This window comes from Morone saxatilis, unplaced genomic scaffold (genome assembly GCF_004916995.1).
Source record: "Morone saxatilis isolate NCDOM2014 unplaced genomic scaffold, NCSU_SB_2.0 Contig10, whole genome shotgun sequence".
Classification (NCBI taxonomy): Eukaryota; Metazoa; Chordata; class Actinopteri; family Moronidae; genus Morone; species Morone saxatilis.
In genome coordinates, this window is record NW_023339652.1 from 7,245,084 (window position 1) to 7,257,404 (window position 12,321).

At 39.4% G+C, this 12,321-nt stretch overlaps 1 protein-coding gene across 1 annotated transcript in view; it reads right to left on the minus strand.

Moving 5' to 3' along the window:
- Positions 1-8,538: 8,538 nt before the first annotated feature.
- cacna2d1a (calcium channel, voltage-dependent, alpha 2/delta subunit 1a) overlaps positions 8,539-12,321 on the minus strand; it is an 85,402-nt gene continuing 81,619 nt past the window's right edge. The window contains exon 40 of the mRNA XM_035674351.1: positions 8,539-11,464. Coding sequence (XP_035530244.1) covers positions 11,342-11,464 — 123 coding nt within the window. The 3' untranslated portion in view covers positions 8,539-11,341. The remainder of the gene's footprint in view (positions 11,465-12,321) is intronic.

Below are 12,321 nucleotides of genomic sequence, written 5' to 3' on the forward strand. Positions count from 1 at the left end.
ACACACACACACTAACTAACTAACTAATCCCCTGGCTTTAGTGGCACAGCGGGAGTGTGGTGGTCTTGTGTGGCTTTATTAACTGGGGTGGGGCAGGGAGAGGTGAGATGGTAGAGTGAGGGTTGGAAGGATGGAGGAAGGGGGAGAGAGAGGACAGAATGGGGGACGGGGGGAGTCCCACCAGGTGCTAATAGATTTCCTGCAGCTTTGAAACGTTTGCTTGCGCTGGTCCCCTGGAATGGAGTCAGGTTTCATCTGTGGCAAATTACCTGGACCGAGGATTGACCTCCCTTCAACACACACCCCAGACACACGCCTGCGACACACATTCTGACACACACTAACCAAGTGGGACAGATGTGTACACACACCCACAGTTACGCCTACATAGAACTGACATACATCCTCAGTGGTGAGATGCCTCATATTCATATACATTTTCTCATATACATAGTTCAGCATTTTGGTAATCTGTAACACAACTACCTTATCATAAAGATTAGAAGCAGGAGGAAACAGCTAGCCTAGCTCTGTCCGAAGTTAAAAAAAAATACAACCATCCTTTAGGGTTCTTTAGTTTAAGAGTTAAGTTAGTTAGTTTAAGTACCGACCCTCCAACGTTCAAATTCACTGACAAAACACACCTTTTCAAAATGGCTTTATAAATCTAGCTCACGTCTAAGTGTGTTTTTTAATGCTTGGTAATGTCTGTTTTATATTGTTGCTGATTGATTATTCTTGCTATGTTGACAGTGTCTTTGAGTATTTAAAAAAGCGCTTTTAAATAAAATGTATTATTATTATTAGTAGATGTACAGAACTAATGTGGTTTAAGGGTTTTAACATGGGTTTTTATGGCGATTGTCTCGCTTCATTTGCCAACCTCAAGTGGGCGTTCAAGGAAATACAGTTTTTGTTACTTACGTGTTGGCTTCCGGGTTTTATTCATACACTTTAGACAGAACTAACTTAGCTTTCTCCTCTATATGTGAAAGGAATATATGGTTTAACATTTTGGGAAATGCACTTCTTTGCTTTCTTGTGCAGAGTGAGACGAGAAGATTAATACCACTTTCATGTATGCACAATCATTATGAAGCTACAGCCAGCAGCCGACTAGCTTAGCTTGGCCTACAAGCTTATTTCCAAAATGTCAAACTATTTCTTTAAGGTAGGTAACATAGGTAACACTATGTGATTGAGATCGATAACTTTATTATCTAAATAACCACACAGCAACATTTTGAAATGTTCCTTTAACTCTCCCACCCTTCCACTGCACTAATTATGCCTTTACCCACATTTGCACTTACTCAGCATCTAATTACCCCTGCCACACACACACACACAGGTTCACCACACGCCAACCCTTTGATAGTTGTGGTGGGAGAGGTGCTGCACCTGCCTGTTTGCACACTTGTAATTTCTCCTGCGTGTGTCTGTGGGTGGTGTGTGTCTGCACGAGTGGTCTGGGCAAGTGATGGTTTTTAAATGAGTCACTTTTTCTCAGGAAAGTAATGTATGTGTGTTTACACATACATCTATGTGTAGGTGGAGGCATTTACAAGTTATTTATCTGTTGTGTGGCCATATTAGTGTATGTGTGCGTGGGTCTGTATTGTGAGATGCAGCTGTAGGTTCATTTAGCCACAGTAGAGAGGGTCTGCGTGTGAGAGGATCTTTAAGAGGGTAGTTTTTCTGTGTGTGCCAGACCGTGGCGCTTAATCACACACATTATTATTACACATGGACGAAATGCTGACTCGCTGTCCTGATCAGACACCTGGGGCTCGCAGCAGAGGAAATAACTCACACACCACCAGAATAAAAGATGTCTGCCTGACTCCACGTCTGTGTTATGTAATTACTTGTATCTGATCTATCTGATATGTGTCCCGTCTCTGTAACAAGAGACTGTAAAACATCGTAACCGTTTGTCTGCCATTGTTACTCATCTGTTTGTGACTCAACATAAATCTGTTTGGTCTGACTGTAAGTAAGGCAATCAGCCAATCAGTCAGTTTAGCATGCCGTTAAAAATCTGTCTACCAGTGTAAAAGGAACAATAGTCATAGCAGGGGCCAGATGCTGACAAATGCAATGTACTATTACCATTTACTCAGTTTGCATAAATGATTCACGCTGCATCACTGCTTTGTCAACAGATTACTCTTATCAATAAAGCAATTGCCATTTCCTTTAAAGAGTCAGTTCATTCAAATTACTATAAATCGTATTTTTAAGCCCAGGATCCTCGGCCTCAGTAAAAGGCAAGATCTACCTATTGAAGTATGAATAGAAAAAGACAGCCTAGAGGCATCTAGCCATGCACATAGTTGTGGTGTTATTTGTCCTTGTTTGAAGATATTTGTCTCTGATATTTCTGCCACTAACCCAATTACAATAGAGGTTAGGGAATTTAATTTGTGCTTTAATAATCTAAATCATATAATTGTTCTGACCTGCAATTTTTATTAGGGTCAATAGGAAGTTTTACTGGTAGGTCATTTTGTTTTTGGATCTGTTAATGTATTGCTGTGTTACTTTACTTATATATAAGTCAATAAACCAGCTCACAAACTAAGAAACTTCCAGAAAAATCTGCTCTGGATAAATCACAGACCTTGGTGTAAGTAGTCTTTATGTAAACTGTTCACTGTAGATTACCCAGAGTAATATGGGCACCTATTTTATGTAAAAATGTTATGTGTTTCTTGGCCAGGAGTCATCACTGGTTGCCTGGCAACCATTCAGATAAGAATCCACATTTACAATTGAAATAAACTACTCCTTTAAACTCTTCTCTTTCTTTCGTGTACAAATTACATTACTTTTGCTGAATCAGTAAAAGTTGTATAGATTAATCTTCATCATCAGTTTTCAAGAGTTGCTGAACATTTTTTTTTCCTTTTCCTGTTTGGACATCATCATTTAAAGACAAAGTTTTGACAGCTTGTTTCTTTTTCACCTTGGGTCTGTCTGCAAACCCCTTCAGTGCTCCTCTGTTTTCTCTACTCCTCTGCTCTCCTCTCCCCTGAGATAAGGACCACTCATATTTCCAGTCAAGGACAGCTGATACAAAACCGTGGGTGATGTTGGTGATTCAAAAACCACATCAAACTTCCAGTACTGGTCACTTCTTGGCCCAATGAGGGAGGGTGTCCCACATCTGCCCGGTGTGTTTTTCTGTTTTCCCAATACAGCTGGGGCCTCCACTTCACTTTCTCTGCAGCCAGAAAAACATAAAAGGAACATGAAAAGCCAATGCTACCAGACCGCAGCAATTACAACAAAGTGAGTACATAAATGACCAGCAGATGAGTCACAAAGTAACAGAGCTCCCAACAGTGATCTAAAGTGGTGCACAGACAAGGCAGCAGGTGAAGGAAATTTGGAAATCAAGCTGTTTTGGAAATACGAGGCAAAGGCTTTGACTTTGCCAAGCCAATTGTATAAACGTCCGGTTTTCATAAAGCTTTTTCCGAGCTTTCATTAGTTTCAAGTTGCACAAGGCCATGTAAATAATTTCTTCTGCTAATTTTCAGAGGAGCTGTTTATGGTTGTTTGTGCATGTAAGGATTATCCTGATGTCGATTGCTCAGTAATATACGCCATCAACATCACTATCAACATGCATGCCACTTTTGTTTATAGAAATATATGATACTCCGCTCTTTATTTCAGTTGCTCAACGATTTATGACTTGATATTATCTTTACGACAATTTTTGAGTAGAGATTTCACCTCATGTGAAGACCACAACGTCCCCTGCCAAGCTGCTGAAATTCTTTGGTAATGATGCACATTAAAATATAATGTGACACATTCATCCAATGACATTACTCGACTTTCAGAGTGAGCATGTGTGGTCTCCAGGGAATCACACGAGTTCACTTGAAGGGAACCACTGTTTTGAGATGGACCCAAGACCGCTTTCGTTCCAAAACAGACGTCAGATTGTACAAAATGTACCAAAGTGTTTAATTGTTTATTAAACTGGCAATCTAACAAGGATGTCTACTTTATGCAGTGACTGTTTTGAGGTGTGAGGGTTTGAAATAACCATTTTTTCCACCTTTTTCACTGCACTATTTCTATTATTTGTTGTACCTGTCTGAAAATGTGAAAGTGTGTGCCATTGTTCCCATTTGTATGAATAATTGTATCAAGACAACAAAGATACTTAATAGATGTTTCAAGCATACTGAACCCTTTAGAATCCAGACTCTAGAGAAAGTATCTTATCTCACAGTTAAATAGTGTTCAAGAATTCGTCACACAGATCCATGTGGTTATCATAGTGATGCACTGTAAGCAAAGGTATTTTCTGGAAACTACACTCAACTAACACAGAACTACTCTGGACCTGCTTACGGTCAGTATGCATGATGAAAGAAAGCCGTACTTTTACTGTAATCTCCTTCATTGTAATGTAATATCTAAAAAGAGTTATACACAGTTGCCTGCTGACCCTGAGGGTACAGACTTTCTGAATAAGAGAGGCACAATCCATCCATCCATCCATCCATCCTGCTTATCGTTTAGAGGGTGGCGGGGTCTTGGAACCAATCCCAACTGACATTGGGTGAGAGGCGCGGTACAAGCTGGACAGGTCGCCAGTCAATCACAAGAAAAAAACCTGTGCAGGCAAAGGGAGAACATGCTAACTCCACACAATAACCCCCAGCTGGCAGGTTCAAACCCAGAACCTTTTTGCTGTGAGGCAACAGTGCAAAGCATTAAGGTACACTCAATACAAAGACATTCTATGGAGTATAACATGATATGCTAAACATATCAATCTCAGCTTCCCTGTAATGAGAGCCCCTTGTACCTCATATGTATCACAAGATATCTGTTACAGCAGCTGTGATTGGGTTTTGAGCCTGGGCCAAAAAAATGCCTTTATGAGGTGTTTGAAATTCCAATGAAAGGGTATGTACTTCATTTGGGATCTGGGTGATTACACACAGCCAAAGCACAAAATCAAAGTAACAACCTTTAAAATTACACAGAAGAGCTAAAAGACAGGAAAAGTGTAGACAAACAATAACCTCAATTAGACCACCAAGGCATGGTGGTCTAATCCTTGCTTTTTGTTGTTGGTTTAGGTTCTAAATGCTGTTTTTTCCCGCCCACAAGCCTCAAAGTTGTTCTTTCTTCCCAACAAACATGTGTCTACTGTAGCCTGCATCTGTGCAAAAATTAAATTTTCTCGGTCAGCTGGGTTTGTCTGCAGGCCTGAAACAGGTTTCGTGTGAGGACAATGTCCTCTTCAGTAATTCAAAACCAGTCAAACTGAAGGATCGCTTCCACAGAAAAGGAAGGGAGAATGCAGAAACCATATCTTCTTCATCTCAAACGGTGAGGAATGCTAGAGTAAGCATTAGCCGAGAAGAGGGAGAGAGAAGGTCTTGAGAACTGTACATGCATATAAATTAAGTGAAACACTTAAAGGTTCACTCTGCTGCACAAATGACATGTGACACCATCCCCATACCCTTTGGAAAGCCCATTTTGGAAAAACAAATCTGCCGGAGTAATGAGACTGTTAATACAAATGTAATTACTTACATAATAAACTTTTTCTATTTACACTAGAGGCCGTTTACTTGCAGGACTTTAGGCCAGATATCAATCAGTGACAGAGGGACACAAGCCCAAAGACTTAGGATAACAATCAAAAACACAACAAGAGTGACCTCTCAGTGTAAACCCACTTGGTTTTCTTGTAGCCAGAGGCAAAATCCAGAGCCCCTGGCAGGAAATCCACCGTGTGCTGTTGACATCGCAACTCATCCATGACAGACAAGGAATAACACTTTTGGAAAGGAAGAGTTTTGGAAAAAAGAAAACGGAGTCCAAGAAAGACAGGCTGCTGTCACCGGAAAACATGGGTTTTAGCATGATAATAAATCTTTCAAACAATATTCACTCAAGGAAAGAAAATGCATTAAAAACAGAGATTACACATAGTGAAAAATATGCTAGGGTCACAACAACAGAGATTCCAGCAGGGTTGAATAAATGAACTATGTAATTTCTTTGCATTACGATGTTGATAAATTATATTTTGAATTTGTATTCAGTTTCTTCAGAGTCCATTAAATCATACTTGCCTAAAATGGCAATTTCACAAAGTTTTGGTTGATGCTGCTGTAATCAATTTCTGTCACATGGTCTGTAAAATATGTAATTTCATATTATTGGTCTCCGTATAGTCATTCAACAGCTGTGCTACCAACAATAAAGACCATTTTTTATTAAAACTAAATACTAAAGACATTGTAATTGGTCTCATTAAAAATGTCCCCAAGCACCTAAAGTTTATAACGTCCATAATAAAGAGTAAAATGAGCCTGTAGTTTGTCTTTGGGGGGCAGTGAGGAATAGTGGCTCTAAGAATCTGGGCTTGAGCACAGCTGGTTTTAGGTTCAAGTGTAAAGCGGACTGCGCTAACGAGAAAGTCACTTACTATTTGATCAACATGCAATAGGGAAAACAGGAATTACTGTAAATTTATGACCAGAGAACATTACAGGTCGTTGTTAATGGATGTGTCCTTGAGCCAAATTCAATGTTGTAGAGAGATGTGGCTGGACCTACGCCTCCAACGTTTCTTTTCCTGGACAGTGTTGATTTTGGCTGGACGTCAGGTTCTGATGTTGGCTAGACACTGGGAGAGCAGACTCAGGGTGCTTCCTTCTCATTCTCACACACATTTGGATGGGAAATGTGTGTTGGCAATGTGACAGAAGTTAGTAACAGAAATCTGATCCACTGTGGAAAAAAACAGACATTTTGCAAGAAAGGGACATCAGCCAGAACTCTAAACGCAATGCAACAGATAGTAATCATAAACTTTTATTCTGAATATACCTTATTTGCACATGAATAAACACATTTTTCCTCCCCTGGATTATAAACATTGTTCTTTTTTCTTTTTGTTGAGAACAACATCCGTTTTATACAAATTTTTACATGACTGATTCTGGAGAATCAAGTTCCACTTAAGTGTGACATATTAAAGCACAATCGAGGGAGACTGACAGAGAGGCCCACCAAGACCCTTCCAAAGCGGAGTCTGGCGAGGGGTGACTTGGTGGACACTTCCATCAAGAGCCTGCCTTAAAACCAAAGGCAGAGGAAGATTGACTGACAGGCCGGCCAATCATCTGCCAAAGAGTGGCAGCAAAGGTAACAGACACAAAAAAACACACATTAAGCAATCCTCAAGATTCCAGAAATAAAAAGGCCAACCCACACAATTCATACAGAGAGCACCAACAGAATCAAAAACACTTCATATCACATCGAGAGAATATTATTCCTGAGGTGACAGCATCTGATTTTAGCACTTAAGAGTAGAATGGAACATCTGGACGAGTATGGAGCTCATGTTCATTCTCCAGTGTTTTCTGTGCATTTCTAAAAGGATCCATTTGGAGCATTTTAGGTGGTGTAAATTTCCATTTCACGGTTTCATCAGTCCAATGTACGTCTTTGCCGAAATGACTTAAAGGACCATACCAGTGTTTTTGCTAGTTCAGCTTCTTAACTAAAATTCCTTTATAGCCCATTACCGCTGGCCATTTCCACCCCATTTTGAGGGTATTTTCTAACTTTTCAGGCAGCCATTGGTTTCTGTACAGCTTAGAAATCAATTATTTACTCTTTAAACCTGCAACTAGAATCTGCAATTTGATTTATATACTGTATGCAAATGAATCGTAACAAATGCCTGCCTGAAAGTAGGAAAAGCACACAAACAAGACTAGAGTCTACAGACAGGCTAGCAGCTGCGTGGCTGCTAAGCTGATGTTTACCATGTTCCCAATGTTAGTTTAGTGTGATAGACAGCTAACATTCCTTTTTTTAGCACTAAACAAAAAACACAGCTGAGGCTAAGGATAATGTCATTAGCTTTGAGGGTATTTAGACACATTGAAATTTTAGCCTGATCGGGGCACTGGATGAAAAGTGCAATCAGTGCAATAGCTGTTTTACTCAAAGCCACAAATGAGAAGCCCATGGTGGCACTAGAGTAAAAAATCAGTGGGAAAAATTAATCAGGATTCATCATCTCCGAACAATGGATGTCTGCACAAAATTTTAAAACAATCCATCCAATAGCTGCTGAGATATTTTAGTCTGCACCCAAGTGGTGGACCAACATTAGCAATGAATATGTGAATCACTTCCACATGGTTTGCAAAATAATCAGCAGTAATAAGGTATTCATGATTTGGTGTAACTGGTCTGAAACTAGGCTAAATTACTGGTATTGGTCCTAGTAACTAGTGAATCATACGTGGCGTGAACCAATCAGACAGATTGAGTAGTGCATTCAAACATCACGCTGGCCAATCAGGTTCCCTTTCCCCAGCTGACTCAGACCAGGATGAAGCCAAATGCTGTCCCCCCAAGAGAAAGGCAGTAATAGCTGATCATACCTTATCATATCATAAACAAATGCCTGACATCCAGAATATTATGCTTCCCAACATTACACACTAAAGCAGGAACACACTGGATATGTTTTTTTTTTTTTTAAATCAAATTGTCAGCCACTACCATGCAGCACAGGGAAACAATTTTATTAGACTTACATCTTACCTTGGTAAATTGCATAAATGTTATATTACGATAATAGGTTTCTCCACAAGAGAATAAGAGAGTCCTATATGGCACTTGATATTCTTGAGTGTTAGTAAGGAGGAGGAGCATAAATACCATTGTTAGTTTCACCACATTGTTTTTGTTGGAAGGTTATAGTTTAAGATAGAGGAAAACATTGATAGAAAAAAGTGCACCTCACACCAGTGGAAAGTTATGATGGTGGTGGTGGAGCTTTGTCACAAAATGAGACGGACAAACAAACACTCCTTGATTTGACTTGGAGGAATGCTTATAATATAAAACCTGACATTCTTCAGTATGATGTCACAATAATTATTTATCTAAAATTCAGAAGAGGGTGAGACAAATGTTAGTGGCAATGTGGTGCACACAGCTTAGTTTCTGTGGTTTTCACTCCCCCACAGAATTAAGTAGTTTCCTGCAAACATGCATCAGTGTTTATAGATTAGAAAAGATGCACTCCCTGGTTTTTGTTTTCAGTGGTGTACATAACATCCCCCGAAATCCCAAAATTACTTCCTCTGTTGTTTTGAATCTTAAATTTAAAATGTTAGAAGGAAGTTTGGGGATTTCGGGTAAAACCATGGAGTACATCCTTGAAGTATCACTAAACAGTTGTAACATAAAGGTTCTTTTAGGTTTCTATGTTCTTTTTTTATTTTAACCTGTGATTGTCAATTCTTGCCTGGAACCAATTGTGGAATTACTCATCGACAGCCGTGACAAACAAACCATCAAGTGCAGCTGGTTTAAGTAAAAATTACATTTTTGTATTAAGGATTTAAAGCTTATTTTTACAACAATGACAGCCAAGTTTCCTGCCTGACATATTATTTCCTGCCTGATTGAATTTATGTCTTTTAGTTCTCTAAATTGTGTAAATAGATTAATTAACCGCAACAAGACATCATGTCCTTTTCTACATATTGCATCTTCGGGATGGATTCATATTTTTGAAATTTATAAAGTGAGTTATTTACTCTAATCCTTGCTGATAGTTAATTAATCATTTATTATAATTAGTTCCATATTAATATTTAGCAGCGTTAATAGTCTGGATTTGGTCCATTGGTTATTATTTATTATTTTGACAGATTTCTTTTCCTCTGCAGTAGTGGTTTGGCTGATTCGAGCATTTGTTAATAAATCCGAACTGTTCTGTGCTCTGGCAAACAAGATTACACTATTTGAATTAAACCATCTACAGTAAATCATCATCATCACACTTAAGTTAGGGTGTTTTATAAATATAACTAATGGAAAAGAAGGCACACAAAATTAAACAAGATCAACTTATATTGGAGACAATGAAATACAGCAGTAGACAGCATCATAAGAATGGACTGACTGAAGTGGTTTCTGCTGGGTGATATCATACCACAGTATAATAAACTGCAAGAGGGAACCTCACTACTACAAAGAGACAGAGGTTCCGCTTCAGTCAGGAGATCAATCCGTAAAGACAAATAACAGCTGCACTTTGAATTGCAGTGCAGATAGTAGTCATTTAATTTACAAAGTGACAGCAGCAAATACAAATGTACTGTGTTCCTGTTTTTCCTGACCAAAATGTCAATTAAAATTCTGATACCTCCCTCGTTCCTTTTCTTTAGTGGTGGCAATAAAACATAGAGTAGCATGCTAGCCACAGTCTAGAAAGCTAAAGGGTTCATCTGACTCACACAATCCACATGGCACTAGAGATTTTGTCCAATGAGCATGCATAGGACACCAGCCAGGCTCATCCTGACTAGTTAATGCGCACTATGGCAACAAAGTTTTCATTGGAGCAATCCAACACCAAGGTGGGAAATCCAGATAATTGACCACTCTTGATCAGGGCTGATGGTTAGATGATCAGCTACAAAGTTAAAATCCATACACTCAGAAGCAGGCGCTCTGTGGCAGTTGAAGTGTTGGTGTCTGTGCATAAACATAACAATAAACATGATTTCCACACTGCAAATACAGTATCTACATGAAAGAACAACAGGGTGAAAGTAAAGACAATGCATCTTGTGAACCCTCAGAGATACTGCAACATTATTATCCGCAACCCAACGAAGGCAAATGAAGGGCATAAGCTTGTAATGTAACAATTTGGCGTCTGTTACTGCAATCTTAGCTGAATTCTCAACCACAAAACAATAAATACCTAATAACTAGCCACTGCAAATCGATTCAAAATAATATACGCTTGCAAAGGGCAGCGCTGTTTCTGGCAGTGGTGAATAAAACTGCTCAACATTTAAATAAACAGAAAGTCCCCCCCATTGGGATTTAAATCCCTCTGACACTATAAGGCAGTCCGATATCTTTCATCAATGACATCAAGCCAGAAAAAGTCGCCAATCAAAATTATTCTCTGGATTCCTTTAATCTCAGATGGCGGGAACCATTGACGGGATGAAGGATAGGCATAGGTCGAGTTCTTTCTCACCTTTCAAACCGATTTCTTCCATTACACACTTCTTTCATAACTTGTACCCTTGCACCTGGTGAAATCACTTTGAGAAACCCCTGAAAAGGAACGTATCAAAAGAAGAAACGGGCAGGGCGTGGGGCTCACAGGTTTTTGTTTGTTTGTTACAAGCGCTTCTCATTAGGCATTTGTCATTTCGGTGGCAGCGTTGCATGCTGGTTGCCATTTTGGACATATCGGAGGGAGAGAGAGAGACGATGTGATCATGATGTTTAGAGGTCATGACGGGATGGCATGGTGTCTGGAGCCAGTCAAAACCCAGAGGAGCACCAGCTGAAGTGCCACCATTAGCCAAAGTGAAGGGCTCAGGCTGGACACCCCGCCACAGTCAGGGTCCTGCTCCTGGTGCCAAGCAGAGAGGAAAAGAACAGAAGTTAGTGATTGTTAAAGCCAATACATTAAACACTTTTCAATTGACCATTCACTAAACCCCTTCCCTGAACAGCTATTGTCCGATCATAGCTTAACAACCATAACTTGGCACGGCAAACCTGTCAAGCTTTGTACCAGTGTGCATGGAGCGATACTTACTATATGTAAGAAATTGATGTCTTTGTCTCTGTAACATAAGCTGCAATCATTAACATGCCCGGCTAACTGACCACATTAGTTTTTGTAGTTATGGGTTACATCAAAAAGCCCCATTAATGACTAGCACATCCATAGTACAGAAGCCAGTCCAGGAAGCTATCAAAGTTTAGGCTAGTGTCCTGCTCTACTGGATTTCAGCAGTTTTCACCCAAGCAAACCCTGTAAAAGCTTTTTCTCTTGTAACTTTAAAAGTACCATAACATACCAAACAGTGTAGTGTTAAAAGGAAATAACACTCAAACTGCAATACAAGAGCTATGCTTTTTCTTTATTTTCATGCACTTAACATGGATTATGGACCGATGAGAATGCAATTTTTTTTGCCTGACACAAGTAGCTTAGCTTTAACCTTAGTCTCTGATCATTATTTTATGTATTATAGTTATCAAATGCATATTTAAGCCACTCTCTCTTTTTTTTCAAAGTTAGCTGGAAACATTAAAAAGTTAGTCGAAGCTAAATCTGTCATCTTTATCATTATAAACTGCCTATGTGCTGTGCAACAACGGAAAGCTTGACAGGTGTAGCAAGTTAGCAACGCTAACTAAAGGTGGGGCTTCGCAAACGGTTGACCAGAACTTGCTACTATTACTATTACTACTACTACT